At 40.2% G+C, this 27,841-nt stretch overlaps 1 protein-coding gene across 4 annotated transcripts; it reads right to left on the reverse strand.

The window, feature by feature from the left end:
* Positions 1-63: 63 nt before the first annotated feature.
* On the reverse strand, positions 64-27,565 carry LOC115675116 (uncharacterized). Of its 4 annotated transcripts, none has more exons than XM_030597736.2 (13): positions 26,917-27,565; positions 24,632-25,352; positions 17,816-23,802; positions 15,570-17,068; positions 15,071-15,334; positions 13,091-13,311; positions 10,871-11,142; positions 6,832-9,862; positions 6,623-6,755; positions 3,328-3,851; positions 2,306-3,220; positions 1,274-1,450; positions 64-576 (listed from the first exon to the last, which is right to left on the reverse strand). In XM_030597736.2, exons 1-13 carry the CDS (start codon positions 27,252-27,254, stop codon positions 379-381), a joined length of 14,280 nt encoding a protein of 4,759 aa, XP_030453596.1. In that variant the 5' UTR covers positions 27,255-27,565; the 3' UTR covers positions 64-378. The 4 variants fall into 4 exon arrangements, with proteins under 4 accessions (XP_030453596.1, XP_030453593.1, XP_056169169.1 ...); XM_030597733.2 differs by having other exon boundaries at positions 17,816-23,805; XM_056313194.1 differs by having other exon boundaries at positions 17,816-23,805; positions 24,632-25,252; positions 26,917-27,056.
* Between the last annotated feature and the right edge of the window lie 276 nt (positions 27,566-27,841).

Raw genomic sequence — 27,841 nt, forward strand, 5'->3', positions numbered from 1 at the left:
TCTCTAATTCTCAAATCACTAATTACAAAGTTGTGAGCATGCTCACGCCACAAATCCAGGTCCTGAAAACATCGACAAAAAATCGATTTCTATACCGTCGTCTATATCATGTATTTCGACTGCACTCTGTACATCAACAGGCGATATTTACTGTACAGCAATTGGTACAGAAAGAATTGTACGAAGCTAGAACCGCAGGATGCCCCCGTCTAATATTTACTTGCTAATCTAGATGCTACCAACATTTAATATGCGCTCGCAAATAACGACTTCACTCACATGAAAATTCCACCTATTAACAGTTCTATAGATGCCGTACCCTTTTATGCAGCAAAGAGTATGTGAGGATGCCCATGCTTTGAGCCTCGGATCTTATTATCACGGCCGAAATATTCTCATGGTTTTCAGCACCTCAAGACGACAGAACGGACACCTTGAAACAGCAGACGAGCATCTACGGCACAGGACATGGCCACAGGGAACAATGGCAACATCCACTTCAGCACTCAGACAAACCCGACAAACCCACGCCGCCTTGGCCATGTCGGCTTCTTTAGAAGCCACATCAACCTTCTCCTGCAGAAATAATACTAAAAGTAGTCAATATCATGTTGGTTTTCAGTAAAAAAGATATTCCCATACATAGAGTAAAACACCCGGGATAAATCATGCAGTCAATGGAACTTTACAATGGAGAGCATAAACTTGCTTTCTTTATCGCAGATACATAGGTCGCTATTGTGGAAATGACAATTATGATCTGCAGTTAATAATCTAGTTTTATTTAATGGTACTATGGGTGGACCCAAAGATGCGTAAGATTGTGTATCTTCATTAAAGGGAAATATCATATGGAAACAGTAATGCTGAACAGGCACACAAGGAATTCAAAATGAAAGTATCACGACAATTCAAGAGGGCCCATAGGTGACTTTCACGTCTGCATCAGAGAGCTGCTATTGAGGAAGAGATGCTTGCTTTTGCAACAAAACAATGCTTAAGAACTTGTGCACCTCCCTGCCGATATGTTTGTTGCTGTTTGTGAGTGAGTTTATACAGTGACGTAACCCTGATGCTTCAGTTGATAGCTTTTTTTTTTTTTTTGGTCGAACTTCAGTTGATAGGTTGAAAGCTCATTTGGTAGCCAAAGGATACTCTTCAAGCCCACGGTGTAATATAAACTATCTTGTTGTTCAAAGTATAGTTCTACCACACCAGGGTCATATACCTACGCTAATTAGAGAATGGTGCAGAACAAACATGCAACTCAAACCTGTTCAAGTAGAAGTGCTGCTTGAGATTCCTTGAGTTGATCCTGCAGGGATATGGTATTTTGCAGGAGAGACTGCTTCTCCACATCCATATGAATTCCTGCAGCAGAAAGCAACTCCTGAACTGCTTGAACCAGCTCTCCAGCAGAAATTCGGCCGTATTGAAGTTCTTGACAAGACTGCATGCGCCAACAATAGAAGCATTATTAGCAACAGTCAAGAAAATCAAGCCTGCAAAAAATATCCTTTTCAAGGACTATGCCTCTCAAAGTACATGGAAACAATAGGCAGCATTTATGAAGATGGAATAGCATTTCCAGCAATAAAATAACCGATGAAGGAACCTTGGCTTAGGTACAGCAGGATACTACTTTTCATAAAACCTTGGAAGGAACCCATCCTATTAAAAACAAACAAAAGATACCCAAATCCAGATGGCACAGATTAGGAACGGCATAGACCAAGTATGCTTGCCCTGCTATATTGCTTATTCCTTAGTCCATTCTAATAATTATTTTCTAGAGTTTTCCAACTTTCCCAAGAATAACTAAACTATAATTCTTCTCTGTGCGAATGGCACAAAGTTGAATGTAAAAAAATATAGTGTAAAATTTCAAACTTCAATCAGCTAATTTCACGCCACTACAGAGTCCCCAGTTGTCACTGTTAGAATAATTAAATATTAAACCATGCATTCATCTAACAACTTAAGCTTTTAGAATAGTTGGTGTGGTCCCACAAAATCTCACATGGTATCAGAGCTGGAGGTCCTGAGTTCAAACTTTCCAGGCCACAATTGCCTCTCCAATTAAATATGTCCACACTTAGTACTAGGCAAAAAAGATCAGACTAAGCATGAGGAGGAGTGTTAGAATAATTAAATATTAAATCACGTCTTCATCTAACAGCTTAAGCTTTTAGAACAGTTGATAGTGGTCCCACGAAATCTCACAGTCACAAAATAGGATCAGTAGAGTTTTCTGCAATTAAGAATTTATAGTATCAACAAAGTACCATATGAGAACTAAGCCAACCTGTGAGGATCTCGTTCTTTCTGTTCTAGAATTTTCTAAAATCTCTATATGAGTCCTTCTACCAATAATTGCAGGGACATCATCCTGTAAGCTTGCTGATGAACCCGCAATTCCCATAGAGATATTTTTGAAAGAGAAGACTTGCGAAGACAAAAGCAGTTCTGTCACTCCAGCCATCATTTCCACCTTCAATCTGTACAGTGCCTGCCCTGCCGATGGACTTACATCTTCTGGAACTCTACCATATCGCAACTTCTCTCCATTCTGCAACCTCCAAGCCACTATTTCTCCTCTATAGAAGGGTCTCAACGGGTGAAACTGCACTTGTATGGCATCTTGAGGCTGTATTTCGTTTCCTAGCAAACTATTGCTCCAGTGTCTTTGTTCAAGTTCTCTCTTGTCGGAACATATTTTCATAACATCGATAACAATAGATTCAGAACCTTCGGGGCTGAAAAACAAAGACGCAATCGGCAAAGGAATAGGGGACCCTAAAACCTGGCTCACAACAATTGCAATGACATCAAGTACAGAAATACATGCTGGAGGCTCAGCGATTATAATGCAGGCCTTTCCCTGGTCAACAAAGTAGAGACTTCGATGGGGAGATCCCCCCTCCCACCCAGGAAAGTAGGATTCCTTGTCTGCACGTGTAATTTCAATATGACCTGGGAGAAGAACAAACTGAGTATTGAGGCTCTTTACAAACTGCAATTTTCCTGCCACGGTGTCTAAGGTTTTCTGTATGAGTTCCAAATTCAGATGACTAAGCGCAGGTAGATATCTGGACATGCTTTTTACAACAGTACATATAGCACTGTGAAGAGATGGGCTGGACAATCTATCTCTGATGGCTGCTAGTGGAACTGATCCGATGCAGTCCAAAGTTTGCAACTGGTCCCTGTGACAGAGTTCCTGCAAAAACATGCCATTTCCGCCAAAGAAACAACCCAAAAATCACTTGCATTTCTTGCTAAAAGAAATTGACTAGCATAAAAGGAATTAATACGAGATTGTTATACCTCAATAACAACATCAGACAGTTTTCGGATGCCAAGGGCTTCACATATCTTGTCAGTAATATGAGGATGAACAAATCTTAACCTTGAAGTATCAATATATTTGACGAATTGGGAGCCATGAGAATCAATGTATACACATGACTGTGCGTGCACAAGTCTGCAGCCATCGTCAGGGACTACAGCTTCTGATTTCAACGCAATGCCATCGGTGACGTTCGCATCAACAATCCCATCAGAGAAGAAATACAAAATTTCCATTACAGCACGAAGTTCATTTGGATTTAGACGCTGATATCCACAAGTTTTCTGGAGATCTGAGAGAAGACTCTTTGCTGATGTAACTGAGAGCATTTCTTGAAGTCCCATATCTTTAAGAAGCTTAATATAAGGAAGATATATAGAAGGAAGTTCAAAAGCAAATGGGGACAAGTTAATTGTGAGACGCACAAACAAAGAATCAGCTGTCACCAAGCGTGTACCATTGGCAGCAGGCAAAAATGCCACCTTCTGCAATTCTGTCATATCTGCAAATACGAAAGTAAAATCAGGAAAGCAAAAACGTAAAGACAACTTGCACGTATCAACAGCGAATTCTATAGGCACAGAGACTAAGGTAATTGAACGCACACAATTTGCATCTGTGACATTTGTGGGGCAATCAATGGATATATGGTCAATGCAATCAATGGATATACTCGAACATGAGTATTAATTCCAGACGGCAACTTGCTTTCCTGTGTCTGAGACATTTGTGGGGCCACAACCAACTGATCTCAAAGTTTAAACTGTTGAGTAAGGTAGGGTTTAATATTTACATGTAGGACTCTCTTTCATGCATTGGCTGGGATTAGCCTAAGAGTAAATTGTGGAAAATAACAATGGGGGAAATAAATTTAAAGGCTCAGAAAGATTTGAACTCTGTACCTCCTATTACAATACCGTGTGAAATTTTGTAAAACCACAACTAACTAACCAAAACACTTAAGCTGCTAGATAATGCGCCTCTTCTTTTGGTCTTGATAATTCACGATTTAGTAACTACATTTTGTAACATATGGCATATAGTTATTATGACCACTTATGTGACAAAATATATCACGTAGGTGCGGCTGATGTGGTGCCGACAGCCCTATCATATTAGGAAATACAAAGGTCTTTCCTTTGAAAGGAGACTTGGGAAGAAAAATTGTTACTGTTGACCAACCCATACCTTATTACCAGTTCTAGTCTCCTTAACATTAACACGTACAAAGAATTTGTGAATTATCGCATGCTTTCATAGAAGAATGATGTATAAGGATGAAAAGGAAGATGAAGGCTAATGCTAACATGAAAATAAGGTCTAATTCTATTCAGATTAGCAAAAAAACCAGTTAATCCCCTCAAAACTGGACTGTTGAAGAACCAAACTAGAGCTTCTCTGCAAGAGCGCACATTGACAAGACCACATCTAGAGTGAATTGAAGCAAGCGAGTTAAAGCCCTAAAGCTTTAAAACCTCTATTTATTTGATGTAAATATATAAGAGCACAAATAAATCCCTATGAGTTTCGCTACACTAAATAAACCAACTCTTATGAAATAACAAACAACATAAAGAGAAATATACTAGACCACACTCAACAGTAGACAAGTCATCTTTCCGGTGAAAAATTCCTAGAAGAATGGCCAAAGTGCATCAATAGCAATTAAATGAAGATTCAGTGCGTGGAGTTAATGGAAATTAAAGTTGAGTGACCTAAATCCAAGTGATCAAAGTACATTGACCGTCTGTGAATAGCACCCTTCAATTTTCAAAGCATTGACTGTGATGCACATAGTTATTTTTTGTCATAACAAAAGATTCCCTTTTTATGTCAAAAGTGCCCGTGTCAATATTTGTAATTTTACCAACAGACCATTCCTTAATATCTTGTTCATTTGCAATGAAATATCTTCTTTATATGCACGTTTTTGGGTGGGCTTAACGAGGCCCTTTCAACATTATTCAATTACATAATGAGTTTAGTATCACTCTGTTCTCTACCACTCAAAAATTTTGTCAGCTTGGATAATAGTTTAATATCTTTAATATGTCTCTTTCTACGGATGGAAGCAGGCCGATTTAATTGGGCTAAACTTATAATGAGTTATAAATTTTAGGTTGTGGAGTGGGTTTGGAGTGAAATGTAATAAAACCATGCCGGGTCTGGTAGGGTTTGGGATTTGTTTACAAGTACACCAGAACCATAACTCACCTAAAATATTAGCAAAATGTCCATTTTGGGGGAAAAACACAAAATTATCAGGTAAATTCCATAAAACCTTAAACCCATTTTATTTTTCAACAATATTTCAAACTCTAGACATATTTTGATTGTCTAGATGTGTTAAACGGGTCGTCTGTGACTTGTTTAATAAATGTGTTGTGTTTGGGTTGTGACACAATTAATAAACATGTCGTGCTCGCGATGGACATACATTGGACACGACACTAAAATGACTTTATCATTGTCACATCGCTATACAGGGTTTCAATGAGCCTTATATTCATATAGCGTCCCTCCACCAGATGGCTTTAGCTCTTAGATTATATTTTCTGACATGATATTCCACATCATTCATGCTCTAGGTATATCTCACCTGTGTGGCTCTCCATTCTTCAGTTCCAAGGGCATTATTCCATACAGAATTAGTCCGATTCACACGTAAGAGGAGGTATAAAAGTATTATCCTACATCACTAATAGACAGAGTTTCATTGGTCTAGCATATAAGTATTCTTCCTACAAGTAGCGGCTTAGATTTCGGGTTGAATTTTCTAACATCCAAAGTGAATCAATTGCAAGTCAATCAAATTTCAATAGATCTACTGAATAAAATTAAAGTTTACTGACCCAAATGCAAATGACCCAAAGTACAATGACCACCGGAAAATGTTATCCATGTTTAAAAGTTTCCTCCACACCTCAGAATGCACCTTTATTATAGAAGAAAGGTTCTGTACAAATTATGATACGAGAGTAATGTCAACAAGGAACCACCAATGTGAATATAATGCCCAATTAATTGAATCTCGATCTCAAACTTTGTTGGATCGGGAACATGGAGACGTAAGTCAGCTCTAAGAAATTGATAAAGAAGTTTAGAAAGTTCAGATGGATCCACAATTTCCACTATGGTAGTAAGACCACATAGAAGAATTAAAGCCTGCATGATTGAGTCATCTCACATCCATGCTAAAAAAGTCTGCACTTTTACTGGTGATGAATAATTTCGCACGAAAAAATTTGAAGCCTGAATAGAAGAGGAAAATACCTGAAGAAGAAAGGGAATCCCACACCTTATCCAGGTATTTTAGAATCGCTAGGGTTGCATCATCAACTGTCATCATGCCAGATGCTATTGGCCAGTGAGCAAGGGTGTCTTCACCTCCGTTTCTTCCAATAACCTAGACAAGATTTTCAATTTAATCATTAGTTGAGTGAACAACAAAAGTTAAACCAATTCAAACAAATTAATTGTACCTGCAAATGTTTCAGAACTCTCGAGAAATCTGGAGGGCTTTTTAGGTAAAGTGATCCCCAGGAGTATTCGGGTGGAACAAAACTTTGTCTGGTCAAAATGGGAGAGCAACTCCAAGCCAAAGGCCAATCTTTCAACAGAATAGCATCACTATATGATGTAAGCACTCTTTTGCCACCTTTCCTACCCGCAACACTTGGAAAACCCAGCTCGGCAGGAATACATGCGATCTTGCCGAGATTATTGCAAAAGTTGTTACCATATAGGACAGCGAAGTTGGCAAAAATAGAATCAACAACAGATCCAGCCAGTGCATATATTTCTGTAGGAACTCCATTATGAGAGTTCACCAAGTCTGTCCCAATATCATCTGAATCCCCTACGCCTTTCATCCATTCAGTTGCTAAATACTCGACTCTTTTCGCACATTCAAGTATTATGTCTGCTTCTGTCGCAGTTCGTAAACCTATTTTCCGTAAGATGCGAAGCCAACCATCTGTAGAAAACCTTTCTCCAGGAAATTTTCTCCTCTCACCGGAGAACACAGATGCCAATAATGCATCACTTGGATCAAACAAATCCTTAGCCATAAAAAGATCTGGGGAGAACTCATCAGCACTTCTGATAAATTTAGTCTCTTTCAAAGACTCAAGTACACTAGATTCCACCTGGAGATCTTGCCAATTCATGTATATATAGATAAGTATATCCTCCTGCTCAGCCTGAGGTTTCTTGTCGTACCCAGGTAAGGCAAACCTTACCAAAATCTGTTGGTCATGCAACTCAGAAATACCAAGTGCTCGAAGTAATTGACCTTCAGTGGATTCTGAATCGTAAGTAAGGCAATGCTCATGAGAGGGCTTAAGAAATGAATTAGAAGATACAATACAATGGTTTTCATTGCACAATCCCGAATACGCTCCAGCAACTGTTTTGTAAATAGGCAGCAAACGTAGTGCTTCAAGTTCTTCTGTATCATAGATGGAGCGATTAGACAAGAAATCGTTAGCAAAAAGGCTAAAGAGTTCATCTCTGTCTGAAGCTGAAAAGGATGCAAGTTCAGGAAAATAGCTAGCCTTTCTAGCTGCAACTAACTTGGACGCGATGACTTTCCCAAGTGAGTGACCTTGTGGAGGGAGACAGTTGCAAGAAGCAGCACACTCAATAAAAGCTGTGTCAAATGTAGGTATTTTGCACTGGTTCAACAGGGACAACAACCACGGATATTTACATTTTGCAACTTTGAATGCGTTAATGTAGGGAAGAGTCGAAATAGATTCAGAAGGGCTGTTTAGTACAACTTCCGTTTTATTATCTTCAGAATCAACAGTTTCCAAGGAAGATGGATCTGTCAGGGGCGGAGGAATAAAGATGAGATGACTTTCCCTTACACGGCATAAAATTGACCTCCCAAGAAAAGCAGGTATTAGGGGCCAATCAGAAAAGAGAGAAAGGTCTGACAATGAGCCATTGAAGTTCTTCCAGAAAAGTTTTATCCATTCAGGGGAAGGACCTTCCTCACTACCAGAACCAGGTGTATTTTTCCACGAAAACCAGGGAGCCAAGTTCGTCACCATAACACGAGCCACCCAATTCTCATGGAAAAGTAACTTCATATGCCTAGAAAGTAGTGGAAGAGAGAAACTCTGCAATTTTAACAAATATTGAAGAGTGGAATTTGAAAAGATTTCAATCAAGATAGATCGATCCATTACTTTTGGATGGATAAATTTTGCGGCCAAAGGAACCATCAGCTCCTGTTGTTCCCTGCTTCCAAGCCACAATTCAGTGATCCCCAGCCTAGCAAGATGTTCTGCTGCTGTTGGACAAGGTAAGCCTTGAAGTTCTGCAGCTACTAAAAGCAGTTTATGGTCTACGATTCCATTGCTTCTAGAAATAGCCAAATTGCTGTTTCTCGGAATTGAGGGCCCTCCGGCTCTACCAATATCTTCAACAACTCCTCTACCAAAATCAAATAAAGCTTTCCCCAAACTTGTCACCATTTCAAGTGCATCTCCAGAACTACTGGCACCGTGAGTAGATTCATTTGGACTTCGGAAATTAGAAATCGACAAAGATGCAGCACCAGTGCCTGCAGAAGTAGATGTGCTAGAAATCGAATGGTTATTTCTCCCTCCCACTGATGTACCGTCTTCATTAGAATCAGTCAGTTCTGTGAAATGAATATCTGATAAGCAGTACTCCATAACATCCACATAGGTGTCAACAGACTGAAGAACAGGAGATGATGAACGAACTCTTAAAAGGTCACGCACCATCTTTGGTTTAATTTCTTGAACCGTAACACCAACGGACTGAATCTCAACCACCAATTCCCATGATACAGAGAAAACTGGATATTGCTCCTTGACAAAGTCACAAACTGTCGCAGGAAGCAAGTTACCAGCCACCGCACTCCCAGGCTGTGAAAGAAACATTCCCTCACTAGCTTTTACCAGATTACCCGAGTATAACTGCCACACAGGGAGGTCAACTGCACGAGCATAGAAGGGCCTTATCAATTGCTGCACTATGCATTCCCAATCAGCTCTGGGTCCATTAATTGCCACCAAACCACTTTCACTGGTATGTGGATCAGTCAGAGCAGACTTTGGCCAAAAAGAATATATCTGATCTCCATAGGCCTTCACAGACAAACTAAGTGCATGGGCTAAACCAGGTTCTATAACCGAACTTGAAGGTTCTCTCCTCAACTTTTGCAATTCCATCACCATTTCAGCATATGAATCAAGGACACATGACATCAATTCTCTATTCCAAGTCTCAATTAACTGATCTCCAGCATCAAGCACTGCATCAACCAACTCCTTCTTATCTTGGTACTTGAAGAGATAACGACCCTTGTTGTGGCAGACGAGGAAACAACCAAGTACTGTGACTGGTAAGTGTATATCACTAGACAAAGGAAGAGGAGACAGAACGGAGCTGCCTGGACAAGTAACAGGATGACCATCACGGGATACATGCGCAGCAACTCCAGCAACAGGTGTAAGATTGTATGCCATATACTTCCTGCATTTTATCATTCATGTAAAAAGAATCCATTATGGCAGAAATATTGCAAAATGCACAGAGATGTGAATAGGAAAAGGAAAAATAGAAAAGCAGACAGGACAAAGAAAAGCTACAGTTGGAAAAGACTCCTGCTTAAAGATATATGGCATTCATTAACTAACAAACTCACAGAACAAAACCATGAAGTAGAGTGTGCCCATTCGTTTGAATACACAGCTCAAGCATGCCAAATAAGTAGCAGTGTAAACCACCGGAAACACTTTTTCTACATCTTGGCCAAGATTATATTATCCAGAATACCATCCAGGAACTACTGAGATGCAAACTAGAATATTGCGCAGAGTAAGGAGAGGAAAAACAATCAGGAATGCAGGCACCAACACTATAAAAAAAGGGTTTTTGTCTTCAAAGTTCAACCGCACATCCAAGGTCGGTAATTCACATGCCACAGACACGATGATATCAAGGATTAGTTACTGGCGATGCAAAATTGGTTGTTGACATCATCCACAGTGCGCTGCCACTACTGGCCAACTGTTGCCACAATCAGCCAGCACTTTTGGCAGTCAAATAATCCAATGCCTGACCAATCAGCCATTCACCATCCTAAGACTCAGAGATACTACTACACATGCTCCACTTCACACACCAAAAATGCCATTTCTTAAGCTTCTTTTAATTAAAACATTGGCGATCAAATCTTTTTTCAAACAGGCAATTTTTTGTGTCAAATAGATGGATGATGAAACTCAACAACCACCACTTCCATACTCTGCCCCTTGTTATCTCCACTTGCATATGTAAGAACTGACTTTAGGGGGTTAATTTTTGTTCAATGACATAAAATGACACAAAAAATAATCAGAGTGTAGGATCAATGTGCTTCTTGGGAAACCAATATCCAAGAACTGAGAGAGAGAGAGAGAGAGAGAGAGAGAGAGGTACATCCCCAATTCAAACTGTAAATCAAAAGAAGTTGCGAATATAGTGAAGCTTAAAGAATACCTATCAAGAGCCATATTTCTAGTCTGGCCAGAACCAAGGCTGAGCACAACAAGCCATCTGTCAACAACTCTAGTAGCTCCTTTATGGACAATCACATCAATACTTTGAACTTTTGTACTTGTGTTTGAGCTGCCAAATAACCTTGATATCTGAAATTTTCTCCACTTCTTCTCTGAAAAGGGGTTTCTAGTGACAGCAAATGATGAATCAACAGAAACTGAGTACTGCTCTGATGGCTTTGCAGTTCCTTCCTCCCACGTTGAGATTGTTACCTATTTGAATGCACACATCAAGTTAAACATTGGAAGATCATATTACATTGAAGGTTGTTAATAAGCATCACCGGTGTAGAATCAATGGATACATGATTGCTGTCACTCTGCCAAGTTACTGTTAACAGAGGTCTGGGTTTCTGTTTTCACTAATTTAGGTCTGAGACACGAGGACTTCACTAGAAGTGGTGCCCAAGATAGAATACCATCATGTGGGTACATCCACAAATATAGAATATGTGTGTCTCCTAAAATAACCTAATGCCTCCTTTCAGTAAGTTCCTTTGCAAAGATCTTTTCTCCCTAATAGACTTGTCAATTGCAGGTCTCCATTAGCTAGCCCATTGATTTTTTTGGGTGTGTATATATTGTCTTTGAGGTTTAGATTAAGATCATTCAACTAGACCTGACAGCTACTTTAACTACAACTTGAGGCGCACGACTGCACAACTATGCGTGAAGATGACTATCTTCTATTTTAATAGCATTCACCCTGGTGTCTGCTTGCTTTCTCCACATGATGTTGCTATATATGTAACATGTTCCAGGAAGAACCTCCAAAATGCTAATCTTATTCATGAAGCCATCATAAAAGCACCTCAACTCCAAAAGAAGCTTGAAGTCTAACTAGCTGTCTAAGATAGATGATCGACGACGAAAATAAAGACAACACCAATTAAAGCCTTCCATGGAAAGTGGTCAGCTATTTTAATATTTTGCACCAGCACTCAACTGTGTATCAAGTCTTCTGAAAGATCTAAGTGCTTGATCTATTTTTTTTACTATATCTGTCCTTTTCAGTCTTCCAGCCCCATATTTAAGTCTCCTTGCTAAAAGCACATCTTTTCCTTAGACATCCAAAGGTAGTCGTTCCACATGTGAAAACCACCTTAAAAGAGCTTCTCTTGATCTTGACAAAAATTAAGCTACTGTAAGTCCAACAAAGCATTCTAATCTCTATATATACATGTGCATGTTTGCGTTTCACTGTCTAGCACATCGTGCCATAAGCAGTGCAACATTAAAAACCATCAGGAAAACTATTTTTCTGAATGTCTTAATAGAGCTTAGCACTTCTAGGCTAAATATTTCACAAGCTATTGCTACCTTTCATGCACCAAATTCCATAACTGAAGTTCTTAAGAAGTTAAACCAACCAGGGACAAAGAAATTGGAAATATACATAATTAAATTTTCTTGAGTTATCATAAAAAGAAGGGAATGAGTAAGCATGTAGATGAAGGGTTGCTGTAAATGCTTCCCTAAAGTATGGCACTGTTTTATTTGTACTGAAACAGGTGGAAAAGTAAGACTTGTCAACCATGAAAAACAGGAGACAGACTCGGCAGATGGATCCGGTTACCAAAACTCTTACTGCTTTTTAAAGGACAATAAATTAGATATAAGTTTGAACACCCTCAATTTATGTGAAACTTGCAATTTACACCTGAACTCCAACACATGGCACTTTGCCCAGTGGAGTCATTATGCTATCAGCATTCAATTTCTAAGCTCCTCTTATAAATATCTCAACAATCCAAGCTCATTCAACAGTTAGAATGAGGAATTATTATTCTGTTAAACCGCTAGAAAAAGGAGCTCAAGTAAGTATGTAAGATATGTAATTTTGCAATCGTAATTCAATCCAACAGAGTTTTGAATACAAAAAGGAAAAATCCTCCCAATAATGTAAAACCACTTTCAAACGTTAAACTTCTTGGGAAGCCTTCTTTTGATATCTTTTCTGAACCTTTTATGAGATTTTGGTGACTGCTCAGCTCAACAGTTTGTCCGTTCTATGAGAAATCAAGGCTTCGAAAGCATTATCGGTAGTATTAAAGCTTGCCCATGTTAAGAGTCAAAATGTAAAAGTCGATTTAACAGTACAAGCAAGGCAATGTATTACTGAGACTTGAGGGATCTGTGATGAAGTTAACCATTTCCTAACCTGCAAGACTGACTTCAAAAACAGAAGAACTCTTGATGCATGCTCCAAAAATTTGTCAGTTTTCAGCTCAATGTTCTTCAATCCCATTTCAAGTCCATCGTTCATGCATTCTTGCGAAAAGGGCATGCGGACCAAAGTAGAGCCAGATGGTGACCACAATTCATCTTCATCAATCAGCAAAGCACTGAACTGATCACGAAATCTTGCAGTCAAATTAGTACCTGAAAAGCCATCAAGCAGTAAGCTTCAATGTATCAGTTATTAGCACGAAGCGAAAAGCACATAGTTCCAGAGGATTATGCATTCATCCAATCAATTGGGTAAATTGATCTTAGAATATTGAAAAAGTAAAGGTTCTTAAAAATAAAGTACCATCAGAAATATCTACACATCAGGATAAGAATAGGCTGCGAAAATGTCAACGGTAGCAAAAAAAGCAGGTTACATAAAAAGAGATCATCTATCCCATATATAATGAAAATAGTGAACCTCAACTAAATTTAATCCTCCCCTCAGTCTTAAGCCATGCTAATGCAGAATGAAACCAATGAAACAAAATATGGTTCAAATTATTAAATGCTGACACCGAGAGACAACCGAACAAGGGCTGCCATCAATTCCAGAAGACAAGCCAGCATCCATTGCCCACGCATTTTAAGAACTTGTATTTGACTAAGGCTCCGTTTGTTTCACGGAAAATGAATAATTTGGAAAACACTTTTGCAAAAATGACCGCCTTGTATCGCTTGAAATAATTAGTCAACGGAAAAAATTTTCATTATCGACAACAATATATGTCTAAATATTTCATGGACAATGAAAATATTTTTCATTTATTCATTTTTGTAAGCAATACACGCGGTCATTCTTAGGAAAATGTTTTCCAAATCATTCATTTTCTGCGAAACAAACAAAACCTAAGTGTTTAAAACAGAAAAGGGACAAACATTGACAAATTCTTGATCCAATCAACCTTATAATAGGTATAAATAGGTAATATTAAGATATAATTAAACTCATATTTGTTTTGTAACAATGTAAGCCTTTAGAACTAATGGTTGCGCCTCGAGTTTGATTACTCAGAACCCCCATTTCTCTCTTTTTTAGCTTTCCTTCACTATGCACAAAGTGATTCGACAATTCTTTCACCCACAAGCATCGGGTTTGCATGCATAAGGCCTTCACCATTAAATCAGTCTTCGTGTGAGGGGGAGTGTTTAAGGTATAAATATCTTCTACACCTTTTCTAACAGCTTAACCTTTTAGGACAAGAGGTTGTACACTTAACTTTATCTAGTAAATATACATCTTTTTGCTGGAAACAAATGCCAATCCAAGATGAGAAGATCCTGCTGCATCTCTTCTGAAACTGAGGGTACAAAAAAACCTACACATCCAGCTCCCCAGCAATTTAGAACGTAAGAAGCTTGAATGTACTGCACCTTGATATAAAGTTATAACACTCAATTTTACTATCAAAATATTAGGAATCAATTTGAATTGCTTTTCATACACAAGTTATAAGACCTTTAGTGTGCATATCCTAGTTCTAATACTGGTAAGACTCACCTTATGATAACAATGATTATTAGCTAAGGTGGTAGTGGGCTCTGCACTACCAAAAGATCCCCCAATCCCCCTAGATCAGGAAAACTGTTAATCACTGAAAAACATGGCCTAAGCTTGTACTTCAACAGTAAAAGACAAGTAGACTAATGAGCCATGCGAACTGACAAAAGAACAAGAACTACCAGAGGCAGTTTCTCTACTATTGTTGCTGCCCTTTAGGAATATAAGACTTACTAAACCCATCGGCTCATAGCATCATAAAGTTAATCTCAACCAGTCTGGCAGTCCATAGCATCATTTAGTTTTAACAACAGATGAAGGAAGGAATAATATCAAATTGAACCAAGAAAGGATATGGGGGGAGTGCAGCAAGAAGATATTAATGAGAAAGCACAAACCAGAATACATCACCTCTCAATGAAAAAGCTTTTGCTGCTGGAGCACAACTTGAAGGAGCACCAAGAGCTAAACCCCGTGGATCAAAAATATAGAAGTAGCCCGAAGAGATGACATATAGGAGATCACAGAGAGTGTAACAGCTTAGCAATCCCAAACCATAATTTAGGGTATCACCACATAACCTCCATGGAGGGCGAAGTTGAAGACTGCCTATTTCCTCAGTACTCAAAGTAACTCCTTCAAGAATAGCCACTAAACCAGGACCTTGGAACTCCGCTGCAATTTTTTCAACAATATAAGCATGATTGATAATAACATGAAAAAAAGCAGTCTCTGCTGATATGACCATCATTACTCAACCTAGAAAATGCAGGCAAGGATCTCACGGGTGCGGCAAATTCTATTCAATACTCCTTCAAATTGCAATCTCCTCCATTTTGAAAGCAAAGGAAATATCCTAGGCAAGAAGAAAAGAATTTGGATAAAAAGCATAGGCATGGCTAGGACATACCAAGATTATGCTGCATCAGAGACTGGCAAGCATGTTTTCGTTTGTCAATTATCAGATGCAGTTTCTTAGCTCTACAGCAATCTGCCAATTCAAGAAGGTCAAACAATAAAAAGTCACCACCCCCAAAAAAGGCCAAAAGCTCCTTTATTTTGTCATAATCCATGCATGGTAGATCTCTAGTCGTCTCTTCATCCACTAATGAGAGGCAGCGAAGTGATTGGATGCCCAATTTGCTTGCCAAATCATTGCTGATGCAATCATGAACAAACCGTTTCTCTAGAAGACTAGTAGTGTCAATCCAAGGTGCATCATTATAAACGAGGTCCCCAGCCCACCTCAAAGCTCCTGAAGAATCTGGAACCAAGATGGAGGTTCTAGATGACTCAGAGAGAGGTATATCCAAGCAATGATCAACAACAGCTTCTAGGATACGCACAACAAAGTTTAACTGATCTAATGATAGTGTAGAGCCTTTCGAATCATTGCCCAAAATTTGTAGAACACGAAGGTAATCCGGAAAATCAAAACTAGGTTTAACACCTAAGGCCAAGAGCAAGTCCCTAAATTCCACCAGTTCAGATGGAACAACATATAGGTAAGGATAGAACTTCACTGGCGAATCAAAAGCCAGGGCACTAGCTGGTACAAAACTATCTCCTGTCCAGACCCAGGAAATACCATCAAGTGCTGATTTTAGCACCTCAAAATCATCCGTACCAATGAACTTTTGTAACATTCTATAGAGGGATAGGACTCCCTCTTGTAGAGCACCACGAAAAACAGGTTCCACAGAAGAATGTAATTTAAGTTGACCATAAAGCTTGGATATCTCAATCAACTGCGTCAATAGGACTGTTACATTTGGAGGATCCATCCAACCAAGTTTACCTATCAAGTACATCGAGCAACAATCACCATCTAGTATGTGCATTGTTGAAGATACTATCCACATCTGTGATTTAGGCCTCACAATGCTTGGTGCAGCAACTTGAATGGTCGATTTCAGCCAGGGAAAGCCCTCAAATGGTGGATCCAAACAAATAGGACACCAAGCAATACCCTTCAATTCAGACCAGAACTCTTCTTCTGATATATCACCAACTACTGCGTCAAAGAATGAAACAGGGTCTACTTTGTCTTCATCTCTATTGGAGTCAAAATTATCATTACTTCCACAAAATGCACCGTTGCCAGGAAGTGTGCTCAAATTGGAGAACTCATCGGAAGATCTTCCCCCTCCATCACCTGAGATTTTAAATGCTATATTATCTAGCATGCCAAGCAGCTTTGTGCCATAGTTAAGAGCCTCCAAATTTCCACTATTGTGGAGCACTGATACTGATCTTGCACAATCGAGCAAAGTAGTATAACTAAATGTTCTTCGAAGTCCAAGATCAACTAAGATGTCCAAAATATCAGGATCTGAAAACTTCTCGGAAGGAAAGAAAGCTTCTATATGCAGTACCTTCTGCAGCTCAGACACACGAGGGTCGTAAAGCCTGACAAAATATTAGCCAGTAATTAAAAGAAAGCATAGAGTAGTTGAATTCGATGTATTTATTACCCACTAATTAGGAAAAACCATGACAAAAAAATCTTACCTAGTAGCAGTTATGTCCATAAGAAATAATTGGAAATATATTATTCGTTTTTTATTATCAGTAGAAAAAATTGCAATTGCAGATATACATCTTATATTAATAAACAAACGTATACTTATACTTATACACCACAATTACCTTCTTAGTAAGCAACAGCACCCTGAAACAACTTTTTCATTTAATAAAGAAAATGGCATGTATGGTAAGCATATGAAGTATGAGAAAAACAATGGTAACTATAATACATAACCTAGTTAAGTAGTGTTTATTGTTAGAAAATCCACCCTAAAACCGTAAGCTATTAGATGGAGGGAGGCCATAATAAATCTTGTATACAAGCAACGCCATAGTGTAATGCCCTCAAATCACATGCACGCGGAATTGAAACCATATGGAGACCAGACTTGGAATTGATGAATTGGGAGCAAAATAAGCAAAAACCATATGAGAAATGGAGCATTTATTGGACCATGAAGAATTGAAACTTGACTCTTAACCATGTCAAAAAATCAAATCTTAAAGCTTAATACAATAGTAGGAGAGAGAGTAGTAGAACATTTAGAACACAATAAAAACATCCCTGAGAGATTTCAACCACATCCACTAGCACTAAAAGAGGTTCTGAAGAATAACCCAATAAAGTACCTGGATGGCTCAAGCCAACATCCGTCCGCTGTCAAAACAAAAGGTATTGCACAAAGATTAGATTTAATAGAATTATCCTCATCAATCAAAAGCTTAATGTCATGCAGTATTGCCGATATAGCTTCTGGCTGATTAACAAACTCTGACATGTGCTTGAGTGCATAATCCTTGTAGAATTCCAACTTTTCTGGCTCTTGAACTTCTAAGTACCTTTTCAGAATGATTTTTTCTCTCTCCGTCTCTGTACGCACGAAGTCATCATTCAGGAGATCATCACGTACACCATTAGGTTTAAGCAATTTAATTGGTGTATTCAAGCTGACAAGTTTTCTGCTTCTATATGATTCAAAAATCGGAAGGGATCTGATAATATTGATATGGTGGTCATCCACTTGCTCCTCAAAAAACCATTTGGACTGAAGAATGAAACTCTTCAGTTCATGCAGCTCGCCTTCTGACGCTTCACTGAAAAGGCTATGGATATTCTCGGACTGACCAGCAATAGAAATAAAAGCTTTTAATATGCCAATCGCTGTTGGAGGTTGCACAAACTTGTCCAGCTGTGGATGTTCAATTATCATGTCGGGTCTTAAGAACTGACATCCTACTTTCACCAATAGACAGGACATATTCTCGCTCCACCCATGATTTATTAACACATTGGAATTTTCTGTGAGTCGACAAAGATAATTGCTGCCAACAGGCAGTATGGGCCACTTTGAAAACAAAAACAGGTCATGACAACTTAACTTTAAGTAGCTCCAAAATAGGTTCATCCATTCGATACTCGGGTGGCCTTCATGACCAGGCAACCAGTTCACCTGTGTAGCATACTGCCATTCAGCTGGCAAAAATTTCACAAAAAGTTTCTCAAGCAAATGGCTTGAGAGAAATGATAAATTTGAGTCTCCCCTTTTAGCTATATCACAGAGCTTAACATGGACTTCTTCTGGAATCCCAGAATCAACTAGTTGATGTGGAAGGAAATCTTTCAAAAGGCCATATTCTTCTCCTTGGGCAATGTAAATTCTTTCCCCAACCCTGTTCTTATCAAAAATTGTAAATGAACCATTAGCAAGAGGCAAAAGAGGCAAACCATACAAATTCTCAGTTTGAACTGTTCCATTTAGATCAAGCAAGCAATACTCAAGGGTCAAAATAACTCCATCTCTATTGCTGAAATTTCGTCGCCGTCGAATCAACAAGGTCCTTAGAAAATGTGGTGTAAGGAAATGCAGTGAAGGGCAGGTCTCCGCAAATTTCTCCACAATTGGCTCAGAAACCATCACTAAAGGTAAACCAGCATCCGACAATGCTTCGGCAAGCTCATATGCGTTATGAAAATTAAAATCAGGAAAAAGAGCTTGTTTGGCTGCTATCCACTGGCCCCCCCTAGCTTTGGTGTGCAGTACACGAAAACCAAAGTTAGCAATGGAAGCATAAAGTTCGCGCACCATTGATACCCAAGGTTCTAATCTTACTGCCGTTGGCCAAAACGAGAAGAACAAATCACATGGACCTATCTCCACTGCAAGTTTCTCGAGCAAGTGACCATAAGCTGGGGCAGCCACATCCTCAAGGAGATAAAGATTCCAGTCAGAGCGTTTTTTACCATGCCCTGCCATGTCATTCCCAAACCAAATGTCTCTCCTGTTCGATGACAACTCAAAGTATGCATTAACATGTGCAGGAAGACCTGTGCTGATAGGAAGTGGAAGAAAACAGAAGGCACGGCCCTCAAAATCCTGCTTACCCTTAGTTGATGCCACAGCTACTTGAAATAGCTCCGGGGTGATCAAGGAAGCATCCTCCTTCCAAGAACCAAAATCATTTTTATCTTCAACTGTTTCAGAATGTAGATGAGCAGCAACACAAGCCCAAGGAACAAAATTAGTAGACTTGCCAGTAGAGGCTGCTAAGGTGTCCTTAGGTCTCCCACTACTCAAACATTCACTGGTAATCCAGAAGTGTGATAGAGCACCACACGAGCCTTGCTCCCTGACAATAACCTTTTGACATCTGCAAGGGCGATCCTTACCGATGGATTCAACCAATTTTCTCACAAACTGACCTTTATCCATTCCACTGTGTTTTTTTCCATCAATAAAGCTAAACATCTGATGCAATGCCTGATGTTCTGCCTGTGGCTCTTGGATAACATGCTTTTGCACACGATGGAAAAGTTGTATCTCATGACCAATTCCCTCCTTGACAAAAATGCTGATAGTTTTGACATTGCGTAAGAAAAGCAAAGCATCAGAAACAACCTCGGAAAAGGAAACAAAGAGAGACATGACATCATCAGGAGTGTAAGTTTCTTTCTTTATTTGGCTTCTAGAAGCAACAGTTGCACTCCTAAGGGGAAAGCGGAAGAAGGTACCAGGAAATGGATGTTCCAAGTCACAGCCAAAGTGCAAGAAAGGAGAGAATTGATCAGGGAATTGTTCCAGAATATTTCTCCCTGAAAACCTAATTCGCAAGCCAGGGTGAGAAGGAGTGATCCCGGGCAAGTTACAAGCATGGGGATCAAACATGACAAGATTGTCCCCCGAAACAAATGCAGGAATATCTGTAAAATGGTATACACAATTAAATCCCAACCCAAATCTTCCAATAGCAAAAGGCTTTTCTAGTTTGCTCTCCTGACCAATACGTGAGATGGCATATAGATCTTGTGGACTAAAAACAGAGTCATTAAAGCAGCACAATGCAGGGCCCTGCCATTCTACCATTTCGGGAGAGAGAACAGAAGAAGTCCCATACTGCGTTTTATCCAAGAGAAATGCCACCTCAGAAGCACCCGCATCCTCTGCATTCTGGACCAGTTCAAAGAGGACTCCTGGTCCATCTGCATACATTTCTAGAATATGTTTAAGTCTCGTTGTCAAGGCTTCATGCTGTCCAAAAGCTTCAGCAGCTCCATATAAACTTAAATTCATGGAATCAGCATTCTCAGCTAGCAAGTTCCTCCGGAGAGAGCAAACACCAAGCTTCTCTGCAACATCATTGGAAATATTCCCATGAACAAATGTTTGAACCCTTGTCTTTGCATTTAAGACAGAGTTAGATCCACTACCAAATGAGCTATCAGAATAATCCGGGCTTAGCAACCAGGGTGCATCATTATAAACCAATTCGCTTGAAGGGAAGAGTCTGCCGGAGACATCTGGTAAGTATATCGTAACTTGTTCCTGGATCTGAACTTCAGATAGATGTTGCACAATCAGAATGGCAGCCCTGATTTCCCGGGGATCAAGAGGCAAGGAACCTTTTCTCATGCCCATTCTGTGTAGGATATTAACATAATCGACAGGCTTCAAGAACTCCCTAACACCAAGCTCTAAGAACAATTCTCTAAACACAGCTAAGTCAACAGGTATGACACGAATATAAGGAGCCAAATGAAGAGGACCATCAAGGACAACCTCATCTGATGTTGAAAATCCATCTCCAACCCAAATCCACCTGCTACCTTCAAGAACAGCCTTTACAATGTCCATTTCATCTGTGCCAAGCAGACCATTCAATAATGAGTATATCCTCGGCATAGCCAAAGCCAATTCTTGCCGGAACACAAGGTCATCCACAGTCTCATTATTTTTCCCAAGTTCGAGAAGTTGGGCAGCAATCACACTTCCCCCAGGCAGGGAAGACCATCCAAGCCCATGTGACAGGGCAGTGGATGAGCACTCCCCATCCAGTATCCGCATGCTTGCAGAAACAAGCCACAGGTCTCTCTCCAAACGTACAAGCTTTGGAGGAGCCACATTGGAAGAGACAACAGGCCATGGCAAAGACTTAAATGGGGCAGATACCAGAACAGGGCACCAGCAGATCATTCGAAGATCAATCCAAAACTTTTCGAGGTCAGACTTCAAGTTGCGAGCCCTGAAGGCAGTAGCAGCAAGAGAAACTATTTTATTTACCTTTCCCTGTTCATCCTCCAACTTATCTGGCAGCCACTTCATTGCATTCACCTCTAGAAAAGAAAGCAGCACTTTGCCTCTGTAATATGCCTTCTGTGGATCCTCATGGACCAACCTCTCCACTTGTCGTGCACTTTCAATTATTGTCTCAGGGGAAATAGATGTCCTTAGACCCAAACCTTGCAGCATGTCCAAAATCTCAGATTCTCGAAAAGAACCGTGCGGGAAACAGTCAGAATTTTCCAGCAAAGCATATATTTCTTCTACACGAGGATCATATAAGACTGAAGGACATTTGTTCGAACCACTCTTGGTTGGAACAAATTCCAAACTTCTCAAGCATTCCCTCAGAAAAGGGTCCTCAAGACACAATTGTGGTAGATTCTTCAACACCGAAAGCATAAGGCCATCGCGGATTTCAGGTTGCACGTCCCTGAGTCTACAAAAGACCTGCTCTCTGTAAAAACGTGCCTTTCCCATTCTCTTGATTCCATAATACTTTGAAAGGATCTCCTCTTCAGTTGTTGAAGAGATCATAACAAACTCAACTCCCAGAAAGCTCTCCGGGACATCCAATGGGGGTAAGTACTTGTGAGGAACTTCTAAGTCAGCATACTCGAAATTCAGGTCAGATCCTGCCGAATATACCTTGTAAATTGGAAGCTTCCTGCACTTTTGAAGATCAAGATCATTCACACAGCCTCCAATGTACCACTTAAAATCGAGAAAAAAAATTCTAAGAACATCCCTTTCTTCTGCTCCGACACTCTGAAAAGTTTGAGTTATTCCACCATTCAAAGAGATAGAGTCAAAAATAGATTCCAGAACACCTGTGATGTTACTTTCCCATATAAAGTGCAACAAATCGTGATGTTCAACCCCGAAGTCAGGATTGAGTATCTTGCATCCAATCTTTGCTAGGATATCTTGCATCTTGTCACTCAAATTGTTACCCCTGATCAGCCTTGATCTTCTAGAAGCTCTACACAGATGACCAGACGTGGATGGTAAAATTGGCCATTCACTAAACAAAGACAACTTTTCACACTCAGCTTTTACATACTGCCAAAACAACAAAAACCATGAGGGAGTCGGATGGTCCCGACAATTCTCTGGGTCCCAGACCACAGTGTTCTTATACTTCCAATCCCCAGGTACAAAGCTGGGAAATAATTGTATGAGATGATCAATGCTGAAAAGAGTAAGATTGGCCTTTGAGGATTTAGCAATAGATGTAAGTCTGCCCAGTAAGTGGAGAGGGATACTGTGATCAATCACTCTATCCAAGACTTTCTGAAGCAGCACGAACTCAAGTTCGTTGCAGACAAAGTAACATGACCCTTTTGAGGCATCTGATAACGAACCAAAGTCACCATTTGCAAGAGGAAGTAAAGGAATGTCGTAAGCATGAGTGCCAACGTCATCATCAATCAAGTCTTCAAGACAATATTCCAACAAAACAAGTTTGGTGGATTTGCTCAAGGATCCTAGAATTCTGCATCCTTTCAGGTGCTGCCGTACATTATATGAAGTGACTACTTTCTGGTGAAAAATGGACGCATAACTCAAGATCATATTAAACAATTGATGGGACAAAGAAACGATGGGCATTCCTAGCTGAATCAAGGCTTCCCCAAGTTCTTTACTTCTACCAAATTCTGCATCATGAAGAAAAGCCTCAGAAGGTGAGACCCAATTTCCTCCTTGAATCTCAGAAAATAACACAGGGGCATTGGCAATGTTTCTGAATATGTACTCGACTAAAATATTCCATGGCTCTTCAAATTTACCAACAGGCCATAAGGAATAGTATAAATCGGTCGGACCAAGTACCTGTTGAACACCAAGCAGCAACCGCGCAAAAATAGGTGCTACAAGATCTTCCAGAAGAAGCCTGTTCCAGACAGAACGAACTTTTCCACTTCTATCCATATCATCTCCATACCAAATTCCACGACGATTTGATGAGACCTCAAAATATGCATTGACTTGCACTGACAGTCCAGTTCTCACAGGCAACGGAAGAAAACAAAATGCACCACCGAGCTTGAGAACACTTGTCTGCTAAAATAATAAAGAGTATGAATTACTTCTCTAAAGGAAGCTCCTCAGGAAGATACTGAACCGTGAAAGCAAAGAGAGACTTAAGACAGTTTCAAGTGCATGTATTTAGCAAACTGGCATGGCAAATATGAGCAGAAAAGTAGAAAAGTTTCCCCAAAATGACATAAAAAATAATTTGTATTTTAAAGAGATAACACATTCTACGAGTGATAATCAATGATCCCAGTTATTCCCATTGACATAAGTGAACAGGAACTTCGTAGACTTGATTTGATCTTAACAACCGATGCAAGCAGTCTGCCTCACCCTACTACGAATAACCCCGTGATTGAAACATCTGGGAGGCAGATTGTAAGGAATGTCATGTATATGATAAATACATGTGAAATTGTAAGAGATTCTTAGGAAAATTGTCAACAGTCTTTTAACACATTTCAGCACAGCTGCAGGGCGCAGTTTCAATTATTTCTTCTTCTAATAAATATTTTCAGAAATAAGGAAAAAGACAGTCAAACAGCTAATATTCCATTTACAGCTCAGATAACAAGTCCATGTAAATGAGTGACGGCAAAATATCCCCTCACTGACTAAATTACCAACCATGGATTAGTTATAAAATCATGCCAATATTGTCTTTAGATCAGCTTGGATTTGATAACATTATCCCCTTGAAGACATCAACAAAATGTACAAAATGAGTGCAAGTTCTACAAGAGAGCTCCTCTTAAGATAAGTACGGCCTGCAGTCCCATTGAACACTCCCCATATAGATACAGAGCAGCAAATAAGTATTCTTTATGTTGAGAGAGAGAGAATTGCCAGTTACATCAGATGGTGATATGCAGGCTGCAACTGATGCCCACGGCAGAAGGTGCATATCATATTCTCTTGAAGCAGTTGATGCAAAAGAAGAAATTCTACTAGATCTGGCCGCCATTGCTTGAACTATGTAGAATGTATCTATCTTCTTCTCAAAATTATTCCCATTGGACGCTTCACTGAGGAAGTCCAGTGAGAAAGAATCCATCTCGCTCTCTTTAGAATCAGTTGATTTTGACAGGGTAAGAAATGCCTGACGATGCAAAATTGTCTCACTATTCGCAGAACAGACAGAACAAGAATAAAGCTTCATGGGTTCAGGTTGTCCAACATCCCAGATATACATTTCAATAGACAGAACACTCTTAAGAAAAAGCAGTGTTAGAACTCCCTCCTCATATAGCTGAGCGAACATTGAACGGATATCATCCTCCTCATAAGCTTGCCTAGAAAGCTTACTGTTGACAGCCTGATCTGCATTTCTCAGTGGAAACCGAAATAAAGTTCCAGAAAACGAACTTTGCATGTCACAACCAAATGCACAATATGGAGAAAACTGATCCTCATATATTGAAATAGCTGAAGAATTCACAAAGTCGATCCTTTTTCCAGGATTTGCTGCTGACACCTGAGGAAGATAAACACCCTGAGGATCGAACAACACAACATACTTCCCACTCACGAAAGAGGGCAAATCAGTTAAATGGTACACCGAATTGAAGCCAACCCTGAGTGACAAAATCATAGTTCGGGTGAAGTCAAGAAAAGATTCAAAAATCAATGGAATGTGACTGATGCTTCTAAATAATGAAGAACATCGACAAAAAATAGAACATCAATGGATCTATTTCACTTAATAAAAAATATATGACAGGGAAACAAAATCCAAATGGCATGCTTGCAAATCAATGAAGGCACATCGAGATGATAACCAAAACCAAACAAAAACACAAAATTCAATCTAAAGCTAAAAATCAATGATGCCATGGAGACTTGATTGCCACTTCGACTTCAATTTTGGCATATAATCAGGTCACTATTGATGTCTATTTGCCTTACCTGGAAATCTAAGAACTTCGTCATTCTTCTGGTCTATTTATCGGGCCATAATCAGAAAATTCAAGGGGAAGTCGTATTGTTTTGCAGTGCATGTCCTTGTGCTGGTTTCAATCTATGATTGACCAATTGCTTATATCGGCAGCAACTATAGATTGTTATTTTCGTGATTATGCAACATAGCCTTAGGCCCTTAGGCTTATAGTGCTGATCATGAACTTTTCACCGAAAAATACCAATCTTCTACTTGCAGATGGACTAATTTTGCTAATCCATTTTCACATAACAAAAGAAATGACCTAGGTCATCTTTGCATGTCGACAAAAAGTACTTCTTCAAACCAATTTGATAAACAATATCTTGTGCTTTTCATGTGAAATTCCTCTACAACAAATTATGAAGGAAAAAAAAAAGATATCCCCATCTACATTTAAGGTGTGTGAAACTGCAGATATCTACTTTTACCAGAACCATGTTAAAAGTTGCCACCTGGGACAAGACACTCGTTACACGTTCAATCAAGGAAATTGTATGCACTAATTCTGCTCGTGCCATGTAGATGCTTTGGAAATTGAAGTATTCCATATTGAGTATGCTTAACAAGTGGCCCAGGACAATACTTAACGAGACGCTCTTTACCAACAAGCTTCTGAAATGAGTAATTTATTTGTGAAGATAACAAGTACACAATCTCTAGTGAATGACTGAACCATATGATGTGAAATGCACCTATTAGTAACCCATATACCCAGCTTGCTACCCATTTTGAACCCAAATTGTGATTCTCTCAGGACAGCCAAACAGAAATCTCGTGATAGGTTATAGTTCTAAATCGGACCACCCATCTTCCGCATGCACTAGAAGTCCAAAAAACGTGCTCAGGACTGCAAGAGATCAAAAGCTGCATTATCATCAGTCTTCATGACCTGCTCAATCACATCTAGCAACAGCTGAACCACTCATCCCACTGCAGGATCCAGAAACGCATCAACAACTTAGTACTTCCGAAAAGCATTATACAAAGAGGAGAGGTTACTGTTACTACAGGGTTCTCATATTTTCAAGCAAGCTAATTCACTTCCACTCTCTTCCTGATCAGTAAACTCTAACACTTCCATGCTACAGTACCAGAGCCACTCCCGCTCGAGCAAATACCGAACTCAGCACAAAACTCCAACCGCATTCATCATCCATACACTAATCTAACACTCCGTAATATCCGTCGAACGCACGTACCCGAAGCGGCCCGTCTTCCACGCCTGCGAATGCTTGCTACTCCCACCGATCCTCGAAATGCTGGCGAAATCCTCGTCCGAGAAGACGGCGTCGTTGTAGGCCAGCAGGGCGGGGCCCTGCCACTGGGCGAGGGAGCCGGACAGGAGCGACCGGGAGCCGTGGACGCGGCGGTCCAGGCACAGGCGGACGGCGGTGGCGCCGGCGTCGTCGGCGTTCTGGATCACCTCCTTCAGGACCGTCGTGCCCTCGGGGTAGTTGAGCAGGACCTCCCTGATCCGCCGCGTCAGGTCGACCTTCTGGCCGAAGTCCTCGATGAAGATCGCCGGAGAGGCCGCCATCTCCTCCGGTTCCCCGGGGCGGGCGGGGCGGGGCGGACGATCCGATGCCTCGGACGGCGATGGACCAGGCTCCGATGGCGGAGTCTCAAGGCATGGCGATGGAGTTAGGGGATAATCGGAATCGGAATCGGGAGGTTGTGGAAGTCGGTGGATACTACTGGATTGGGGAAGGGGCGAGGATTGGTTTTGGTTTTGGTTCGGGTAAAGCTCGAGACTTCGTCGGTATTTACGTCACGGTGCACGGACAAAAAACAGTCCCTTCATGGATGCACGTGAGTCGCCGTCGGTGGCTCCGCTTTGAAATTACGCTCCGTCCGCAAAGAATGTGATTAGGTGGAGGAGGAGACGGTGGAGTTTTCTTCTCGGGTCCCGTTCAAGGAAAACGGGCCCACATCCCGTTTACAAAATTAACCCGTCATGTAGCATCTTCCCATGCGGTAAAAAAAAAATTATAAATAGGAATTTCCCGTTAGGGGTAATCGATTTCTAGTCCATTCCGGTCCCATCCAGGAACCGTCACCTGACCAGGAGAACCGATTCTCAATTTCTGAAACTGGGATGAAACCAGACCGATCCAATCCGGTTCT

Source organism: Syzygium oleosum, unplaced genomic scaffold (genome assembly GCF_021117445.2).
Source record: "Syzygium oleosum isolate NSW1041296 unplaced genomic scaffold, Sole_v2.1 Sole_v2.07, whole genome shotgun sequence".
Lineage (NCBI taxonomy): Eukaryota > Viridiplantae > Streptophyta > Magnoliopsida > Myrtales > Myrtaceae > Syzygium > Syzygium oleosum.

Excerpts from the sequence above, each read along its gene's own strand:
- LOC115675116 (XM_030597733.2), bottom strand. The coding sequence starts at position 27,254 with ATGGCGGCCTCTCCGGCGATCTTCATCGAGGACTTCGGCCAGAAGGTC. Across the intron at positions 15,335-15,569 it reads TCTGATGCAGCATAATCTTG|CGGAGTTCCAAGGTCCTGGT; the intron begins GTATGTCCTAGC and ends AAAAAATTGCAG. Across the intron at positions 3,852-6,622 it reads GGATTCCCTTTCTTCTTCAG|ATATGACAGAATTGCAGAAG; the intron begins GTATTTTCCTCT and ends TCGTATTTGCAG.